This window comes from Sabethes cyaneus, chromosome 3 (assembly GCF_943734655.1).
Source record: "Sabethes cyaneus chromosome 3, idSabCyanKW18_F2, whole genome shotgun sequence".
Lineage (NCBI taxonomy): Eukaryota > Metazoa > Arthropoda > Insecta > Diptera > Culicidae > Sabethes > Sabethes cyaneus.
The window spans coordinates 79,691,307-79,713,710 of NC_071355.1; the positions used below are offsets into that span (position 1 = coordinate 79,691,307).

At 41.3% G+C, this 22,404-nt stretch overlaps 1 protein-coding gene across 1 annotated transcript in view; it reads right to left on the reverse strand.

Moving 5' to 3' along the window:
• LOC128739772 (transcription factor mef2A) overlaps window positions 1–22,404 on the reverse strand; it is a 48,130-nt gene that overhangs the window by 23,288 nt on the left and 2,438 nt on the right. Inside the window, exon 2 of the mRNA XM_053835276.1 lies at window positions 19,616–19,854. Coding sequence (XP_053691251.1) covers window positions 19,616–19,854 — 239 coding nt within the window. The remainder of the gene's footprint in view (window positions 1–19,615; window positions 19,855–22,404) is intronic.

The following is a 22,404-nucleotide window of genomic DNA, read 5'->3' on the forward strand; positions in this document are numbered from 1 at the left end:
ATTTTTCCGTATTTCATCTTTCCTTTTTCGTCGTTTGATTTTATTTGTCTTTGTTTTCAATTTTGCTTCATTTTTTTATACATGTACTCAGTTACTTTTCGCTATCGTCTTCTTGTCATTTTTTGTTGATATTCAACGTTTAATAGATTCTCGTTCTTTTTAATATTTGACTTTTTAGTATCTTTACATCGTCTTTTTGTTTTTATTTCAGCGATTGGTGTTTTTTTATCATTCTTTGTGACTTTTTTGTTGTTATGTCGTCTTTTTGTCGCCATTTCTATTCTTTTTTAGCATTTCTTGCTGCTGTTTTGACATCTTTTTATCGTCCCATCGTCGCCTTTTCTGTAACTATTTGCTATCTATGACTTGAACAGTTTTTGTCGCTCCTCTGGCATTTTTACGGCGTCTTTTCTTCATATATTTGTCGCCTTTCATATTTTTTTCGTCATTTCGCGTACTCGTCATCTTTACATTGTTATTGTTGAATTTTCGATACTGTCTCGCTATCTTTTGTAATCTTTTTGTTCTTTTTTGATTAAAGCAGAGGAGTGTTTGGTGCGAATAATGTTAGCCTGAATACTGGGCAAGTTTCGATCTGCGGCTAAAAATATATTGGGTTTAGTTCGTGGCACTGGGACTGCAACCCAGAATTTCTCGATTAGTACTCGAGTGCTTTACGCATTTAAACTATACCACACCCATGTATGCGTAAAGCACTCGAGTACTAATCGAGAAATTCTGGGTTGGAGTCCCAGTGCCACGAACTAAACCCAATATATTTTTAGCCGCAGATCGAAACTTGCCCAGTATTCAGTCTAACATTTTTCGCACCAAACGCTCCTCTGCTTTAATCAAAAAAGAGTTTACGTTTGACCGCGAAAAAGTCAGTACCAGTAAAAACAAAAAAAAATTTTTTGTTGTTTTTTTTTCAGATTCATCATCCATCTGTTATTTCTCTGTCGTATTTTTGTTCTTTTTCCATCGTATTTTTGTCGTTCTCGTCGTTTCCTTTGTTTTATTAACATTTTGCTGCTTTTTTCAGGTTGTTGCGATGTTTATAATCTCTTTTGCTGGCGTCTTTTAGTCGTCATTTTGCCGTCATTACAAAAAGTTTTGTCATTTTTTCATCGTCTTTCTCGACAACAAAAATGTTGATGTTTTACTGCCTTTTCATCGTTTACGACGGAATTAACATGAAAATACGCAAAAATAGCGACTAAAATGACGACAAGAAACGAGAAAAAGTCACACAGTCTTTTTGTTGATTTTTGTAGTGATTTTTTGTCGCTGTGCTGGTGTTTTTTCGTCGTATTTGTATCGTCTGTCGTATTTTTGTAGAGTTTCGTTTTCTTTTTCTCAACTTTTCGGCATATTGTTGCCATCTTATCATCACTTTCCTATCATTTTTTTTATATCATTTTTTCTCAGCTTTCCAATGGTGGTCTTACAACGAAAATCGATTGGGGGGCTCATGGCGAAACGGCGATTTATTGATAAAATAAAATATGGGGACCAAATCCAAGATGGCCGTCAAAAATGTTTTACTCCATTTGAAAGCCCTGTTTTTCTTCTTTACAGAACCGGGCAATTTGTTAGTTGTTTCATTGCAAATTTATGAAATATCACCTGATATGGATCTCAAGGTTTGCTGAAAATTAACCTTTTTTTGAAACTGTTAGGCTCCGGCGAACGAAGGGTCCACTATTTCGAGGTATTAAAAATGTAATTCTCATTTTTTAACCATTTTTAACCAATTAAGTGCAAAAGTTCCAATATTTGTAGACTTCGTGTCAGTAGTGGCTCCGTTTCAACGAGAATTACTCATTTATAAATCATAAAGAAATCATACGGTGAACAAAGCGCCTCCATCGTTTTCGAGTCGAATGGAGACCCACGGTTATTTTTCAAATGATTAGATTTAGTGCTTTCGAGTTAGTTATTATCCTATTTTTATTGCCTCATAAAGATGTTGTCTTTTTGAAAAAGGAAATATAAAAGCATAAAAAAAAACTCACAACCATAACATAATCAGTAAATGTCTAATTAATGCTCATTTCATCGAGCTAAAGTTAAGCTAATATTGTGCGCCACAAAACACAACCACCCAATAGAGAAACCATTGTCAATCAAGTGGCTCTGCTAGTGTGGGTTATACCCTCCCCCCTCTTCCTCCTCTTTTCCCCTCCGCCCGTCAACCACCATTGTGATTTATGCTTCGCCGGATAGGCAAGCGGTTGACAGACTGCTTAACTATAACGAGCTAACTTTCATCTTATTTGCCGCTTGACAGAACTTTCCGATATATCCGCTTCCTGGCAGATCGTACCGAGCGGGGGTTGCGCCGTTTATGTATGTGCCGAGTATCGTTTATGAGGAGAACGGGAAATTGCTCAAAGAAGCGCATAAAATCAAAATCATATCAAAGCAATATCGGAAACGACGTAGATGGAACCGGTGTGCGGATGTGTCGGCGAGTGTGGCTAAAATGGCGCAGAAAAAAGGTTTAAGAGAAAGAAAGAAAAGTGATTTGATAAAAAAAAAGTAATTCGTGGAGGACGTACGGTTCAGCCTGGCTTGGAAGCCGAATGATGGACGAGGGGGGTGGGGGTGGAATCGGTTATATATATCCTGAAGCTGATTGTCAACTCATTGCAATTGGGTTCAATTCCGTCGCGAAATCCGAAAACCAGAAATGAAGGCAAAAACATTTTTTCCTCTACGTTTCGTTCCGTCGTTTATCCGGAAACGAAAGTCGCTTTGATTGGCCCTTGGCTGGAATGTACAGAATCTCACCAGTCAGTTGGACAGGAATTAGTTTCTATGATATTGGTTGAAAAAAAAAAAAAATCTGGATCCAGACCGGTGTCATTGGAAGTTGAGTGCTGTCTACGATATTTCGCTCATTTTCCAACGAGTGTCGATAAAAAGAGAATGTTTCTGACCGGTGATTGGCATCAATTTTGATGACACACGGATGGATGAGGTTGGGTTTTAGCAGGAGTAATTAATCGTTAGAGGAAACTTGTTTTTCAGCATGGGACTGACCGACTCTGGAATTGAGTTTCTAATCGTAGTGATTTTGTGGCCAATTGACCTAGTTGTACACACTAGCAGCACGATTCTTACATAAAAAACACATGTAGGGAGCAAAAACCTTACAAGTGTTGGGTGAATCTGACATTTGTTATTAATTCGCAGCACCCATCCAGTTTTTAAAAGTTAATTTGTGAAATTGGCTCAACTAATTTTTTTCTGTTAACCTAAATTGACACTAAGCACTTTAATCTCGAACATCTCGGCTAGTGTGTTGGTCAGGATAGAAGAAAGGATTCAATTAAGTAGATGAAGGCTCCTATCGCGACACACCACCGACGCCGTTAGGGTACACCAGAGAGTGTGCTTAGAGTAGTTCAGAACGACTTTCAAATAAAAATGAAATGAATTTTGAAATTTGATATTCACCTAAACACATTATTGAAAAATATAGTCCAAACACTAATTGCTAACTTCGATATGGTGCCTATAATTTATGCAAAATATCAGCAGGAGAAGTTATTATCATCATATACGATCCAAATGACGAACAAGTAGCTTTGAACCATCCTAGTCTGTGTGTATAGTGGCTGTGTACAATGTGCTGGTACATGTGTTAGCGACCGGTTTATGGGAAAAGCTGTGGAGCCACAGAGTGGTTTGTCAAGCGTATAATCCTTTTGATAAATCTAACCTCTTGGCGAAAAGTTTACCAATTTGACGGTTCGAGGGGTACCCTTTCCTTGCTGGGTGAAACGTGGGGCGGGGTTTCTTTTCTAATATTATAGGATACGAAAATAGGTCTTCTTTTTCAATTGTGAAGAGGTAGAAGAAGTTGGTTGTCCTAATTGCACGAACGAAAGAAGTTTTATATATTTAATTTGAGGTTTCTTTGCATTCTTTTTCCATTGTGAGCTGGTTATTTTTAAAAGAATGCTTTCTATTGTATGACGGTCAGGGATTTGTTTTTTTAACTTCGCCAAAGCACTTTTTATGTTAATTTTTGTACAATTCCCTATCCTGAAAAAATATGTTACAACTTAGAAAAACTTTTCGGAAAGGTCGAAAATCGATTAAATTTACATGTTTCTTGTGCTTAATTTAACCTAGCTACATTTTGTAGCAAAAAAGAAAAATAAATCCAAAGTAATACTTTATCCTCAACCAGAAGGACACAATCTTTTTGAATATTGAAGTTTTTCGTCCTTTCAGCTTTTTGCTAGGCATATAAAAGCCGGTAAAAGTTGTGAGGTTGTCAGCAAAGGTGAACCGATCCTGTTGAATGGTGTTACGTGAAAGGCAGGCATTAAACTTCCGTTAATAATCGGTACGGGGTGCTCGACGGTTCATCACCCTGTTGTAACTAAACCAGAGTAGGGGTGCTTTTCCCATTTGCTTTAATCCGTTTAGTATGGGAAAGATGAAATGGCACATTGTACGCCACCTCTGGTTTCGTATAAGTTTGCTGCTGCCAATGGCAGGAAGCGAGAGTGGTTTATCCCTTTTCGGCACCTTTGAAAGTGGGACCGAGCGAGCGTGAAAGCGGTCGCTCACAACCAACTTTAATTTTTTATGAGCTCCTAAAACCGAGAAAGGATCCTCAGCTTTTCAAATTGCTCTTCGCGCTGAAACTCCTGATGCCGGACAGGATTTAACGGCGGAAAATATGTTTATTCTGGCAGTGTCCTTTTCGCTGGGAGACAAATGAAACTTTTACGACCAGCCATCCTTGGGAGGCTAATGTTTTTGGCAGTTTTAAAGCCTTCCGGTAATGATTAATAAATGATTCCGTGTGCAAAGTCCTCCAGCGAGGGACATCCGCACTTTAGTGAACGACTGGTTAATGGCTTTCTGACTGCCGTTGACGTCGGTTTATTTTCCTTTCGTAATGGCAAAGCAAAAACACGTCCGTCACCTCAGATATAAACGGCGGATCAATCCGTATTCCGCCTGTCGGTTGCTGTTGGTCTGTTGCGCGACACAAAGAAGATTAAAGGCTTCCTGCAAGCATTCTCAATAAACATTCGTCACCGCTTTGCTCGTCCAGTTGCACCGCATCGTAGGGGGGCTGGCTGCTGCTGCACAGTCTGGCTGGCACTTGTCGTCACAAGTTTCACAGCGGGATTTTTCGAGGTAAAATTTCGAGCTAAAGCACGTGATTATGCTGTAAGACTGGAGATTATTTGGTCGCTTCAATATATACCTAATGCTATTGCAGGGCCCTGAATTATTGAACCCAGCTAGCACCAAGTCGTACATCAATGACGAAAATTATCGTAAATAACTCTTAACAAATCCTGAATCGTAACTAAAGCTGGAAAAAGTGCGCCCAAGTGGATTTTCAATCGTATGTAATGATAATAACTGACATATATACGATTTTTAGCACAGAATTGCTTAGCAGTATGGAGCGAGTTGTGCTTAATCGGATATTATCGTATATAATTACTTTATCACGTATATCGCCACCAAAATAGAGCGGGTATGCCAGTTTTGCGCATCAAATACGGTTTATTGGCATGCATATCTGTACAAAATGCTGATTTTTAACTTTGATATACATAAAAGTGCTAGCTCGGAAAGTATGTAACATGCATTTTGTCTTTCAACTATTTATATTTGAGAAACAATCTGTTCAATCAATGAGAAAATATAGTTGCGTAGTGTCGCGTAGGTAATGAACCAGAAGATATTACATTGGCGATCCATTGCCAAATTGAAATTTCTGGGTTCATTTAGAAATAGAAAATGACTTAAAGAAACGAAATACAGTTTTTAGCGTTATGTGTTAGCCATTCAGGTGGAATTTCGAATGCAAGTGCGGATTGCTTCAGCTGGCGTTTGTTTTGCGCAGCTCGTACTATTAGTTGTTAGGCAGGGCTTGTTTAAACAACGGACATCGCGCTAAGACAAGCAAGCGAGTAAGTTGCTCAAATTTAGAGGCAGCATTGTTCCGGGGCGAAATAGTGTGGAAAGGGAAAGGTAACCGTATTCGCAACAAGAAACGAAGTTGGACGAGGGGTGTGAATAAAGTAATACAAGGTAATGGAAATTACCATTAGTTAGATTCGCATGCCTATTAAGGTTGAGTCGGCAAGGAGCCATGTTAAGGTTGAGCTGGGAAACATCCATAGCCAAAGCGTATTGAAAATGAGTTAAGAAATGCCATGGCAAGCATTTGTTAGCGATGAGTCGGGAAAGGCCCAAGGCCAACACCTATGAAAACTAAGGCCAATTTTTTGACAACGTTGATCGGTACATGATGACATCATGACCTTCGAACTCAAGAAGGTAAGGTTTCTACACATACAGTATTAATGCGAAGATATGGTAGATACTGGGAAGAATATGCGTGTAAAGCTTTTAGGATAAGCAGTATTTTCTATTTTAGGTCGTCACATACCAAAACGGAGAGTGATTTCACTACAGGTTGTGTATGGAAGTTGACGAATTTCAATATAACAATCAAGAATAATTTGATGACTATACCAACAACGAATATAACCTGTAATTGACCTAAAATCATTTCATATGTTGTTCATTTTACGCAGGGGGAGGATGTGGCATCCTGGAATTTAAACCATATTAGAAGAGTTGCCTGGAATATGTAGTGTGTGTTGTTTACCAATTATTTGGGTAGTTTATAACTGGTACAGAGAGAAAGTGTTGGAGTTGGTTGACAGCCTCCCGCGTAAATGGGATCATGAGTGTATCCCGTAGATGATGAATCAGAGGATATCACAATAGGATATCACAAATGTTAAGTGAATGTGAAATTTAGTCGAAACTAAATTTATCTCATTCCAAATCGGTATTCTGCTCACCTTAAGCTTCAAACACGCATAACAGGTTTTTGGAATTTCATAGGATTTTGTGCTCTGATAGACCAGGCGTCAAGAATGAATTAAGAGTAGTTTCACGAACAGAATGTTTATTTTGAGTATAAAAGCTGCTTATGAAATTCCAAAAATCAATGATGCGTACTTGAACCTTAAAGCAGGCAGCACTCTTATCGGCCTGACTTTCGTGCATTTGAAAACCATTCGAATCAATTACCGGTTTATTCTTCCTAGCATAATTTGCAATCGTCGCCATGCATTGCCAAAGCCAAGCTAACTACCGCACGCACACTTCTTAGAGAAACTATTTACATTTTACTGCCGACTGGGATGCAACGTAGTTAGTAATATGAAAACCCCGGAGTTCTCCACCGTAGTTGAGACATTGCTGCTTGCGTTCAATAGAGTTCCCAGTATTGGCTGCTGAAGTGATGGAGAAGTTCAATTGGCTATAAATGGTAAGTTAAATTCCGACTTCGTCAGGTGTTAATCTTCTGCCATCGGGATATAAACTTAAAAGCATTTTGGAAGCCCCTGATAGTCTTGGCGCAGTCGAGTTATTCCCGCCAGTGTGCTACGACCGATCGTGGAAACACGTTTTCCAATCCGTATTCGCAAGCAAGTACTCGTAGCGTAGGAATTTCTCCAGTATACTACCTCTCCTGTGTAATCCAGGCGGCAGTCGCCCGACGCTGAGGCACAGGTAGTATACGGTTATTTGTTCTCGATTTATTATCAGAACGTGAGAGGTTTTTGCATAGAATTACTTAACTGCTGTTGTTAATGAGTAGTTGCGGCCACGACATTCTCATCTTAACGAAAATACGGCTCCTCTAATACATCTAAAGCAGTGAAATCTCTTTCAACTCTCAATTTTTTGCTGTGATGCTTGGAATCTACTGTATTGGTACCATCGGTTGCACTACGTTGCGGCCGTGTGCATTCTACCAAACTAGGCTTCCGAAATATACTCCGCGCATGTAAAAGTTACGTAGTACGATTCAAATCGATTTTCGGATGCGATGTCATATAACTAAGAAACTTATAGGGTAGACGCACCATTAGTGGTGGTAGTACCAGCAGCGGTGGAAATTCGAATTATTACATTATTGTTGCAGATTTTGGTACAAGTTTGATACTTATCAAATAATACTGTTACTGGTAGTTCGATACTTATCAAACTTGTACCAAAATCTGCAAAAATAATGGAATAATTCAAGTTTCCACCACTACTGGTACTACCACTATTACTGGTGCGTCTACCCTAGTCTTCTAGTATTATAGTCGTATGGTCTTAAAAAAACAACTGAAATCATTGTAGAAAGCGCGGAAATGTCTGATGCGAAAAATTATTAATTGGATAAACTGGAAATTTTCAATATAGACAAAAATGTACCGGAGCGATGGCAGGCGGGGTTCGCACCCCGCCGTTCGGTTGGTATCCGAATGTTTTACTAACTTAACTACTGCCATACGTTATATTCGGGAGTCTAATACCTAATTTTGTTTTGTTCTTCCAATTATATCACTCACCGTATACGTGTCATACAGTTCCCTATGTAACGATATTATTTTTGTATGACTGCTTTTTTTTCTACCACCGAGAAGATAGACTGTTATCTACTCGGTCAGTGTGATAGAAGCAAGTCAGTAGGTTGCCGACGTTTGCACAGCAAGTCTCGGATTAAAACCATCACCGGGTTAGTTTTTTCTTTTTTATTTACTGGTGCCGGTGCCTACGCGCGGTTATGGCGTTAACTATTTTGAAAAGTGAGGAAATGTCTGGCGCAAAGAATGATTAATTGGATGAACTGGAAAATTTCGATGCAGACCAAAATTATACGTACTGCGTTTCTACGTCTTTGTGTCAACGTTTTTGTTCAGAGTAACTGAAGCAAAACGACAGATGAGCTCAGTGATATCGACTTTGCAAAACCTTTCGATACTGTGCCATTAATTTTAGTTCTCGCTAAGTTGAAGCACATGGGCATTCCAGATTGAATTACAGAAATTACAGACGGAGACTCTTGAACTTTTCTTATTCCATCCGGTGTACTCAAAGGAAGCGTACTAGAACCATTGATATTCAGCAGACTTAGATGATACTTAGGTGATACTGTCACCTGTACTATCAATTGACAGTTTGAATTGTTGATTGAGGACTGCAGAAGCACTGCAACTGCACGGTATGACTCTGGATAGTATAGAATTTACAGAAGGTTTGACCTATAATATTTTGAACAAAAATATGTTTTTATATGCTGATTATATCTTCCAAATCACCTACAATATCTGTTAGACAACTTAAATTAATATCCTGTAACTGTATGTAGAAATAGGCATTCAATTAAAATAATAAAAGAAGTTATTTTTGAGCGCCTTACTAGAGTCTTGAATATGAGTAAGCAATGGTAATTTGATTAAAATCTTGCAAAAAGTTTTGTGCATATTCAAATCGGGCCCTACGTTTCGGTTTAGTTGCAAAACTCTACCCCAAGAAATGGCTGTGAAACTTTTGAAACAGATGTAATCTAGCAATTGGAATTGAATGAATAATCCGCTATTTGCACCCGTCGTCGTGTAGCAAATTTTATAACGCTTAACCCGATTTATTCCGTTTCCCATGGTGTAAGCACCGGCACCGGCACCAAAAAACTTACTTCCTCTGCTATTTGATTTGCACAAATTCCTTTTCATTCTGTTGCGGTTTGACTCCATCTGGCCTGGCCTGTCGTCGACTTAATCGAAGCCGATTGCCGTCCATTGTCTCACCGTGCGTTCGCCGTTGTTCCGTACGGGACGGAACTCTGGTATGGTATGGTGGCGTGATTTGGCGCGCACACCATTGCTTCAGCTTCAACAATTTGCACTTTTATCCGTAAGATAAACATCACATCTGCATGCGAAATCCTTTCACTTGCGCTTGAGTCATAAATGTTAAAATTTTAAGAAACACTCGCACAAGAAGTTTCTCAAATAGCTTGCGGCCATAAGACATGCAGCGAGTGGAACTCGGTGAATAACGTAGAATTTCAAAACAAATATTATTTTAAAATCAATTTCAACGGAATTTCGCCATCAATCATCAGCAGTGTTTCTCGTTTGCCGCGCAACCGTTGTTGCTGCCACCGCTCGAACCGATTGATGCACACTGTAGAACTCGCGCAGTACAGTAAATGATCTTTCGCTACCCGGTAGCTAAAAGTTGTTTCTTCTGTCTTCGAGCGTATCAAGCGTCGTCGTATGATTAGGGAAATTCTCGACGGATGTGCGGGTGGTCGGAGGAGTCCGGAGTTTGGGTGTGAACCGCACCCCACGAATAAACAAACAGTCAGCATAAAATCACATGTCGACAGTCTGCCTGTGTACGGGCCGGGGACGCAACGCAAGCATCCGCGGGCGGACCGGCGGGCGGCGGGATAAACTTTGACGATCTTGTTCCGCGGAGAAATTTTGCCAGCGTGCTGTTTTTTTGTTTTGCTTTATTTACGTTGGTTGCAGTGTGCGACGACCGTATGTACCTAGTTCTCACATGTGGTTGTGTATGTGCGGCGAAGGGGTACCATACCATACTTGGTTGTGCCCGGGAAACGCTAACTGCCGCTGCTGGTGGGTGATTGCAGAATAACCTCCAGCCAGCCGAAAGATAAACATCGATTTTGCTACTTCTGATTGGAAGTTTGCTTATCAGAATTGATGGGAAAGTTTCCGGAGCGCTTCTAATACGTTGCCAGGAAGATTTTCGATGGTAAATATTATAGAGGTAAATTTGAATATTTGCTGACGAGAGGATCATTAGCGAGCTGTACTTTATGAGGGTCGATACGTTCGTAAATTTAAGCTTTCCAGAGAGCCACATGGAAAACATAGACATTCAATTTGAATAAATAAAATTCCACGGATTACGATGAAGTGCCTCTTAGATGAAATAATTTGTACGGACGAACGATTATTATCACAATGTGCAGTATGTCCAGCGTTGAAAAAATCAATATACGTCTCCGAATATACGACAATGGGTGTCCGTCATATTTCACAAGAGAAGTGTTGCACCTCATCGCTTGAACAGAAAATCCCCAAATTAGTCGCTAAGCTGCCACAGCTGTCTATCAAAACGTACGGATAATTACCTGTAAAGCAGGCTCGGAACATCATTTTTCATCCTAAACTAACCCATTAGGCCACAGCACAAAGGAGAATAGGCCATCTTGCCGTCCCGGTCTCTTCCCTGGACATGGTCGGCCATCAATGGGCTCTCCAAAACATCAATAGCTCAATAAATTAATCACAACAAGATAATCGCTTAGTCGGAGTATAAATTACATCGACACGCACACAGGCCGGGCAAAATTTAGGAGATGTGGGCGCGCTCCACAGTCCCCCGTTTGTGTATATAAAGTATCTAATCGGAGACCCTCGAAAATGGACGGACAAGCTGGACGCCAATCACCGGTGCTTGACATGTTGGACCCGAAGTTGCTCCATACCTGCGTGAAAATGATGCAGATAAGCGAAAGAGGGCCACAGCTAGAGAGCCGGAAAAGGTAGATCAATAACAAGCGATTACGAAGGCAAAACAGCAGCCGCAGTTTTAGAAATTATGTAAATTCAGGCCGATGTTGGACCTAGGAAGCAGCTTTTGCACGTTGGCAGTTGGCACCGTGCCCCGTGCGTGTAGTACCTACGTTTGATTTCGAGGTGGAAGGATTCGGTCGAAGGGATGTGAAACGACAGTTAAACTGTGGTGAGTGTGGCAGCTGTCTTTTCACCGTGGCTGGCCCTGGCACTAACTAACTGATTATGTAGCATGGTGTTACGATGCTACACGGGTGCAGAGAATTCATAGCTCAACCGCAGGGAAGTTGCTTTTATCAAGGTATTTTAAATAGTGTCTTTAACCACGCCATACTATATTTTGCACAATGAGTTTCTTCTAGAAATTTTGAACCTTTACAAACGCATCATCATGTTGTAGACAGGGTTGCCACATGCACAGATTATTCTGTGTTTAACAGATATTTGAAAGAAATCGCCTGTGCAGAATCTGTATGCACAGAATACAGATTTTCGCCAATTACACAGATTAAACAGATTTTTGAGCTTTTACATAAGAGTGAAAGAGACGGAAATAGTCTGCAAAATGACTCTCCGTCTCTTTCACTCTCATTGTTTTACATTGGACAGATTTTTGCACAGATATTTTTCCTCGCTGTGCAGATGGCCAGATTTTTCCAACAAAATACACAGAATTATATGTGGCATCCCTGGTTGTAGATCAATTGATCTTGTAGATTAAGTGAAATCGTAGAAAATCCCACTATTCAATTTTTTCTTTACTTTTAGGGGAGAGTATAGAGTTTCACGAAATTTCTATATGCTCCTAGGGTTCGCGGACGACATCGATATCATCGGTATTAACCGTAGAGCAGTGGAAGAAGCAAACTCGCATCTTAAGCAGGTAGCCGTGAGGACAGCCTTATCATAAATTCTTCCAAAACAAAGTATATGCTGGCTGGTAGAGAGCGTGGTAGCCCTTCGAGTGTTGGAACTGCGGTGATGATAGCTACCTTGGTACGTTAGTGACATGTGACAACGATGTGAGCCCTGAAGTAAAAAGGCGGATAGCGGCTGCCAACAGGGCATTCTACGGATTACGTAGCCAGCTGTGGTCCCGGAGCTTTCAGCTCCGTACAAAAGTCGCGCTCTATAAGACGCTAATTCTCCGGGTGGTACTCTACGGCCACGAAGCGTGGACGTTGTAACGATAGCTAGACGAGCTTTTGGCGTGTTTGAACGTAAGATCCGTAAGACGGCGTATTAGACGAAGGAGTATGGCGCATGCGCATGAATCATGAAATATACCAAGTATACAAAGATGCGGATATTGTGAAGCGACTAAAACACGATAGGCTACAACGGGCTGGCCTCGTAGCAAAGATGCCGGACGAGAGACCAGCGATAACAATATTTAGAAGAGAACCCGACAGAGGCCGATGACTTCGAGGTAGACCCCGTACCCGTTAGATGCGCGCTGTTAACGATGCTAGAGCAGCGGGTGTCAAGGGCGACTGGAGAGCGAGACAGACTCTGACCTCTATCTCGTCGAGTGGAAGATTCGCGAATGGTTGACGAACGCGAGGAATGTTCGGACTGAGAGGACGCTACGTTTCAACATCCAGCGGTTGACGGCAGATAGCGTGGCAGCAGAATACTCCAAAAAATTTGATCAACGAATCGCAGAACAGGAGAAAAAAAGAGAGATATAAGTGGGCTGTGGAGGAACCTTCGTGATGCTATTGAAACATCTGCGAGAGAGAAACAGGGATAAGAATTGTGAGCGATTACCAGGCTGTGGAGCCACCAACACAGAGAGAGGTTAAGGGGGTAATCAGTGAGCTGAAAAACAGTAAGGCTGCTGGTAAGGACGGCTTCTCGGCTAAACTTCTAAAAGCGGAAGCGAGCGGCTGTCCGAAGCAAAGTAGCGGATCATTGTCAGGAAGAAGAATAAGTCTCGTGAGTTGGATTCTCATAATCTGTTTGTGGACTTTAAAGCGGCGTACGATTCAGTCAAACGAAATATATGTGGGAAATAATGCTAGAATATGTCAAAATCGTCAGAACTCGAACATGCGACGACTGGCTTGCTAGGCCAGCATCGTACCTGGAGGCTAACTGGGAAACGATTGTTACTACACCGAAGGTAAAATAATTCTTTACGCTAGAACTCACCTAAAAGAAGTTATGTTGACGTACAAAGTCGGTATTTTTTAAACGAATGTAGTTAAAATCAAGTCCCTGCCACATAAAACCACTTTGTCACGAACTTTAGCTAATAATAACATTTACAAAATAGAAACCAACCACGGTCAGTTCCGTGTTTCTTTACCATACCTCCAAACTGTTCCGGAAAACTGGCAAAAGTAAATATTTAAGAGTTCGTTATTTCAGGGAAATTTCACTGTTAAATCAGGAAACGCTCCCCCACTCCCCGTTTGACTGGTTGTAAACTTGAAATTCTTCCATTTCGTTCCTTCGGGTAGAGTGAACTTAAAACTTAAATATTACATTTTGAAAACCACCCAGTCCAGCCGATTCCCCGCGAAAACGCGCCCACCGGCCCACCGAGCTAAAGCAGAACATTTTAATTTCCCGCTGAATTTTACCGCAGTTCGCAGAGGTTCGCAAGCCAACATCGGCAGTACCAGTACCATCATAAATTTGTCACGCTGTGGTAACTTTCGCGCCAGCAGCAGCAGGGAGAGAAAAAAATGCACAACTTTGCCAATTTAATATTTCCTTTAGCTGGCGGAGGGATGTGCGGTGATGGCCTCTCGCGTGAACTTAACCGAAACAAAAGGCGTGAAAGAGGAAGGCAATTTTTGGCAACATTTGGCAACGCTTCGTACTGACAGACTGGCTGTTCTGGTCGTGTGCGCCTGAGGCGCAAAGCAGCAAGACGGTTTATTGCACAGGCGCTTGATTTGTTATGTTAAATGAAACTGCAAAATTAGAATGTGTACCAATTTGGATTATGAGAAAAATAAGCTGCGTCACCGATCTATGAGAACCTTGTGGCAGCGATATTCTGAGGCGCTATCCGTTCATTCTAACGGTAGATAGGCGTAGTTCCGGTTGTCTATTTCTATTACTACCCACAAAATAAGGAATGAGAATAATTTCAATTTCCGATAGACTTCTTGTGGGCAGTTTGATGAAACATTTTTCGTGGAATATCACCGTCGTCCCTGTGAATGTAAAACAAACGAACGGTGAAGTTAATTTTTGATAGATACCTACTCGAAAATAAACCTAACCAGAAAGCATCAATCGAACTGCTGTGTTCGTCTCTGCCACAAGCCAACATTCCCGAATATTGCCGGTGCAAAACCAACAACGGCCGTTTGTTTGATGCTCACGTAGGCTGCTGTTTCGCAGAAGACTCAAAATGTGCCAAAATAATGTCATTTACCGCAGAAGGAAACAAGCCAGGAAAACTTTTCCGCTGCAAAGGATATCCTTCCTTCGGTAGGCCTATGTATCCCCGAAAAGGGAATGCGAAAAATAACAACGGGACGAAAGTTAATAATCCGCAAGCGTTCCGGCAGTATTGGCAGGAAAATTAAATGTCAAATTCTTCTGCCGCATTCTTCCGCAGATGCCGTTTATTGTCTGCCGATGTCCTAAATATTGTATCCGTTGGAAAAATAGTCCTGTAGTTGTCGTTGTTTTCATCGGGCATAAAGTGGAGGTCAGACCAGCTCGGAAGCGCGCGTGTGTTGAAATCGTAATTTTTGGTGGTTCGTGTCTTATCTGGATCACACTTTTGCAACCTAGTTGGGGAGGTTTTGGGACGCTAAAAGAAAGTCACCAGGATTTAGCAACGGTGGCCCAGTTTTCATACCCGAATGAGCATTGATGCGGTTGGCGGAAACGTGACTGCACTGTTCAAACAAGCCCGCGACTGAAATTATCAATAAACAACCTCGAAAATGTGCGAAGGGTGCGAAGAGTTTCCGCTCCATTTTTTTCTCTCTCGAAATGTATGGACAGGATAATGTCACGTCAATAGAAGTGAATTAATTTTCGGCAACTTGTTGGTGACGACGTTTTCCTTAGCTAAGTAAATTTCATCCATCTGCGTGTTCGAAATTTTTTCAATAAGGTTCCAGGAAGATTGCTGACGATGTTGAGAGGTTTGTCCGAAGCACGCTGTACTGAACGAGAACAGAGTATGGAATGTAGTCCTTCCAATTCCTGCAACCGCAATAGCATTAATGGTGATGATGACAATTTAAAAACCACAACCGCATTTCTGTGAGGGATTTTTCCCTTTCCCTTTCGTTTTTGGTTTTCTTACAAATCAAAACCATATGAGGCAACCATTCAGAGCACAGTGAGTACAGGCACTTGCACTGTCACTCGCGCAGCAAAGCATTTTTTTTCTTTCCTCCTGCAATCGTTCCAGACACCGGAAAGTGCGGGTGGAGAACCAATCTGACGAAAAAATGTACCACGCTTGAGTGGAAAAAAAAGTCGTTTACTGGGTTTGGGACTGGGCACGAAAAAAAACCCTGCTCCTCGGTGACATATGTTCGGCGCAGAGTTTTATTTGGAAATATTGAGTAAAATGTGTGGCTGGCAAGAGTCAAACGTGGCGAAAGAATGAGCCTTCTGGATGAAGATCTATTTTGTCAACAACCAACCCCTCCCATTCGAAGTCTGTCATCGAGATGGTAATGGGTCTTAAACACCGTTCAGGACATGCAAGCGTTAATGAATCACTGAAAAAAATACTTGAAAAAGGACACAAATGACTTATATCCGGACACATAAAAAATCTATTTATTTTATGAGTAAAAATTTTAAGTCGTACTTACACTAACTTATTGCAAACTGTTACGTGGTAGCGAAAGGCAAAAATATTTTGGTTTGATGTATAATTATTGCTTCACCATGTTTTCACTTTTCAGATTTTACATCCTTGCATTCCCGTAAAAGCGATAACAAACAGATTTTACTTGAATTTTACGTTTATTATGAATGTTGCAGCCATCGCGAAAACAGTCAAACAACTACGCTTGATATTTTGTTCGTACAGCCAGCTCCACTCCGGAGCGTGAGTTGAACATCGTGAGGCACTTCGTGTTCCCTGGATATAGTCGATTTAGCATTTACGGCATCCTCTTCTTTCTAGAGAAAGGGGAGAGCGTCGAACGGAGGCCTGGTTACGGCCGCGCGACCATAAAGAGCAGCAGAAACTGAGAGTAAGCTGGCCTCATCGTCCTGCGTGTTGAACCGGGAGGTCAGATCCACCAGCCAAACGGTGAAGAAATATTTGACCAAAATGAACAGTTTTATGCGGAAGCCTGCTGTATCAGTCGAAGCGGGCCGTATATGAGCAGCATGCAAACACCCACAAGGAGCGGTGGAAGGTGATGGTGAAAACATGTTTCCTTCGAAGAGCGACGTTGTGGTCATAATGGATGACGAGCCCCCTACTTAATCCTGGATGATAACGACTGGTAGAGGATCAAGTTCTTTCAGAGGTCGGAAAACTCGCAAAATGAATATATACGCCGAGCATCGGCAAACGGTTTTTATCATGATAAAACAGCTACGCGAGTGGTTCAATTCGCCTATAACAATGAGCATCATACACTCACGCTTCATAGCATCGCTGAATATACGAATATCGTGAGCAACGCAAAAGTGCAAATTACTGCTTTCTGGTGCTTGTAAAGCCACTAACACTACTTTAAACTATTCCCTTTTCGTGGTAATATTATTTTGAATACTTTCTGGCGTCCCCGGACATTCTATATCCGATAAATCGAACACACTCAATGTTCAATATTCAATTTTTGAACGAATTCTGATGTTCACATTGAGGTTCTGTTCGTGATAAAATTCAAAGCTGATGCGTGCATTATCGCCGAGGCAGGCGAATAGTGTGTGTTCATGAGGGATGTTCATCGATTCAAACGATCACTTTTTCGCGAATTCTCCAACCACTGAGTTCTTTACGTCCTCCAGCCAAGGAGGTAAGCGATGCCGTCAAATATATCTCCCACAAGAAGCTCCGGGATGGAGCTGGTAGTACGAACAAAGCATCGAGCGTAGTTGCTTGGCTGTTTTTGCCATGACTGTCGCAAATCAACTGATAACGTTGCTAATTTTTTGATACAGACTTAATAAACGAAGGATTCAAAGAAAATTTGATCCATTAATTTATCTGTTGTAGGTTTTTTTTTATCGCCAACCGAAATTAGTCAATTTTTTAATACTGTTAACGGAACTGTTAACGATTTCGGTACTATTGACACACTTGTGGTCACAGACGTAATGACTCATACACACTTAAAAAAAAGTGCCGAAGTCAGCAAAATTTTGCCGAGATTTGGACAGCCGAGCGTTCGGTAAAATTTTTTATGATGCCAAACGTTAGTAAAGATACGTAAACGTCGATTTGCAAAACTGAAATTTTTTCCGAACGCTCGGCTGTCCAAATCTCGGCAAATTTTGCTGAGTTTTTTAAGTGTGTACTTCATAGAGCTGACAAAGCAGAATCTTTTAATTAATTACTTCTCAATCGTTTGTTTGCCTAAAAGATACATGGATTTACTTCCAATGTTCTGATTCAACATCTCTCAATCACAGAGATGTAGCAACAGTTATCTTTAGTAGTGCATAGCGTTGCACTTTCTTGCAACACGTTGCGAACTTCCTTAATTACCTTCATCAGTAAATTCCCAGCTTCTTAAGCCTACTACAGCAGCGATAAGCAGCTTCGGTCCGTGGATCCGTACGTACGAACCGACGATGGAAACCGTGCAGCGAAGAGTTGGAAAACTATAAGTAATTCAAGCGACAAGTTGGAAACCTCATTTGGCGGAGGCAAACCAAAACTATTTCGGAACAAGTGCGCCACAGAATACTGCACTGTCAAGGCTTCTGCAATCACTACTGGAGAAACATAACGAAAGATGAGAGCTGTCTCATTAAAGGATTTTAATTACCTCTCCACATCAGCGCATCAGCGCGGGTGCGCCAGTTGGCGGTTGCATAAATTAGTGGGGGAATGGCTGTTAGATGGAAATGGCGAAAGCAACTGAATGAGTCAGCAGGAAAAAAACAAAGGAAAACGTACCCGAACAAAAGGATTGCTCGCATGTTGGTTTAGGGAGCGAACACGTGCACTGGGAAAAGTGTGTAGAGGGAGAGCCTGATGTGCATTCGTGTGTACCGCCTAATGAGCATCGCGGTGCACCGGCTGTGAGCAAGAAAAGGAATAATTAAATTTGGTAAATTTAGGATGAATTAAAAGTCCCTTAATGAGCATAAGAACGTTATCTACGGTACAGCCGAGACTAAGTCGTACTGTTACCCGAAAAAGGATTGTTATTTGCGTTGCTTAAAGAGTTTGCTCTACTTAGTTACGTAGTCGGATCAAAAAAACCGGTCTTCAAATCAACGCAACGAGGAAATCCTTGCGAAAGAGTGCAACACATTTTAACGCTTATGCTGACGGCGTCACTGACAGCAGCTGTCTGTTCTGCTGTGTTCCTTGACATGATATTTACATGGCGCTTGTAAATCAGCCTTTCAAAATGAACGACGCAATCGTTCTATCAGATTTTTCGCTCACTTTTTCACAGTTTTAATCGGATATTGCCAGTTGTTGAATTATTAGGGAACTCGTAGATTAACTTTATTAATATTATAAAAACCAAGACACGATCTTCTAGTCCTAGGCAAACAAATAATTTCCAAGTTATCGTGTGCATTTGTGACGATGAAAAGTTTTCACGCAGCCACAATTACTCTTTCAGTCGAAATATCGGCCACCAAAATTGCACGGAGTCAGCGCCAGCCGCACGGAATGGAATGTTCAAGCTTGCAAAATCCCAAATAAACAGACTTAACTCTCGTTCGAAGACATAGGCATCGGCAAACAGACCGCGGGCTCGGCGTGAAACTCCATACCCCGGCAAACAACATATCTGTGCGCCTTTTCGCATTACCAACAGGATCAACAGAATGTTTTTCGCTCGGTAAACAATTCACTCCCGCATTTTGTTTTTGCTTTTTTTTCGTGTTTTAACCGTAGCGCACTCCCGCGGAAAGAGGAACACGGTCCAACACTTCTATGCTGGTTTGTTTATATTGTTCATCCGGTGCTCGGTGCTCCGGCAGAGAAACGCCAGGAACAGTCTCAGTCTGGTACCACCGCTGAAGAAGGTTACCGTTTTCCGCTGCTGGTTACGGCAATTGTTATTGTCGGCAGTTTTTTATCTTGTTTATTGAGATTTGCTGCGTTAAACCCGAGCCAGCCAGCCAACGGCACTGTGGCCGCGCTTTTTGTTTCGGGTGACGGAAGTACGAAAAATGACATTTGTCGTTCTGCGTTGTACGGATTTAATGAAACCAGGAATAGAGCGTAAGAATGTGACGATTCGAGCAGCAACGAAGTGATAAAGCTTGCCTGTGGAAAAAGATTAACAAGTTACAACCGTCCCGGGTTTATTACAGTTTTATAGTTTGTGTTTTAGTAAAGGACCTCAGCATTGTGTCTATGATAGGCACATTTCAACGAATGAGTAAAGTAAGCTTTACAATAAAAATCCGTAGAATAAAGTCAAGTAAGCGTTTACTTGAGTGTGTTTCTCTCATACCCAGTTATTATTTTTTATTGTCAGTTCGCTTGATATGACCGTTCATGGTTGGAGATTAGTTGATTTTTACTGTTGTTTAACGTTTAATAAAAAAGTTTTGAATTTGTGTTTTGAAAACTTACTAACTCATTATTAAGTATCTTTCGATTACTTTTCATTTAACATTTTATCAGGTAATTAGACATTTTACTAAGGATAAAAAATATTTGAATAGAAAATCAGAATGTAGTTCAAGGTTATTATGAACAATGAAGAGCATATTCATACTGTCACCACACCTTTCATATACCTATTTAGTTTACATGGTCGTCGTATTCACTTAAAAATTAACACCACTAACCTTTTTCTTCTGAATACAACACACTCCATTCACGCACGTACCGTGAATGACACTCACCGACGTGTCTAGAATTCAACAGAATGCGGGGCACCAAACTTTGACGAGACACAGCAGACTTTAATTAAAAATTATTCATTTATTCTGACGCTGAAGTGGCCATTTGGCTCCAATATGTCCCAATTGAACTTCCATCAGCGTCATTTTATCAAAGCGATATGATTTGATGTGCTGCATGATGAATTATACCAAAATCCACAAATGCCCTCCGAACCAGGTATCGGATGTTTTGGAACCGATGGTAAAGTGGCAATGATCCTATTTTACTCCCATCAGTCTTATTTTATCAAACCAATGTGATTTCATGTATCGCAAGATGAATTATCTAAAATTCAGAATTGTCCCCACCGGGTACCGGATGTTCCGGAACCGATGGTGAAGTGGCCTTGGGGTCCAAAATGTCTCCATTGTACTTCCATTAGTCTTATTTTATCATTGCAATGTGATTTGATGTGCCGCATGATGAACTATCTCAAAGTATAAAAATGCCCCCCGGAACCTAGTAGTGGATGTTCCAAAACTGATGCTGAAGTGGCCATTAGTCAACAAATATTCCCTGACATACCTTGAGTGCCAGTTTTCGGTCATACCTTTCAAACGATGTAAAGGAAACGAAATTCGGATTGAAAATGGGTGAATGAGAGCAAGTTCAAATCTTGGGTCTTTGTCGACCCCAATGCATAATGTGTAACTTTTTTTACTGTGCCTCTACTAGATGTCGCTGGAAGCTGAAACTCTCCCACAATGCTAGATTTCCAAAGTTAGGAAAAGTCAGAAAATTTCAAGTCTCTAGCTTGTTCTGCTGTCGAGTGTCGAGCTCTGCTAGTATGCCGATGGGCCGAAAACGACCCCAATGCACTTGGAAGGTTAAGTGTGTGAAAATATCTGATTTTATGCTGCGGAGATGCTGCTCTAAGTAAAACATCTGTTTGAAGGAAGGTTTATATCCCTTAAAATACCGAATATAAGCCAAAAGGACCCGAGGCAATTACTACGAGAGCTTCAGCACTAGGAGTTACCTTCCAAGCCATTTCCAAACAAAACCAAACAAACAAAACACGCGAAACCTAGTCACAAACGAGCGCTGAGGTGGTCGACCGGTGGAAGTACTTCTGGGATGGGCATGTCAATCGCTATATAACAGCAGGAAACGAAATGGAAGTAAACCTATAGGAGTGCCTACAAACGATAACAGCGTGCCGGCTCTTGATTTCGAAGAAATTCGGCGAGAAATCGGTCAGCCGAAGAATAACAGAGCCTCCGGAAAGGACCGACTTTTGGCAGAACTCCACAAAAGTGGCCAAGAACCACCAGCAAATGGCACTTCACTGAATAATTTCAAAGATTTGAGAGGAGGAGAAATTAGTGGAAGAGTGGATGGAAGGTGTGGTTTGTGCCATCTAAAAACTCTAAAAAGGGCAAACGACTCGATTACTGTAATTATTGCAGCATTACGAAGATCAACGCGCCTACAAGGTAGATTTTCTAAATTTTGTTACGTCGTCTATATAGCAAGAGAATTCGTAGGACATTATCGGCGGGCTTTATGGGGGCCCGCACTACTACGGATCATCATTTTAAATGTTTTTTTTAATGTTCACACTCTGATAAGTCCCTCAGAAATGTCGGGAGTACAACGGGCCCACGAATCATATTTTCATAAATTTCGGGGTTGCATATGATACAGTCGAGCGCGAACAACTAAGGTAGATAATACACGATAACAGTTTTCTGGACAAACTGACGCGAATGGGGCTGGAGCAAGTCATGTGCTACGTGCATGTTTCGGGGATACTGTCGTGTCGAGTTTCTCCGAATTGCGCTGAGGCTTGCGGCAGGGACATGAACTGTCCTGTATATTATTCTACATTGCTATTAAGGGCGTGATCCAGCGAGGCATCGAAATGAAAGGAACGATCTCCGGCAAAAGTAGCCTCCTAGCCTTCGCAGACGACCCCGACAT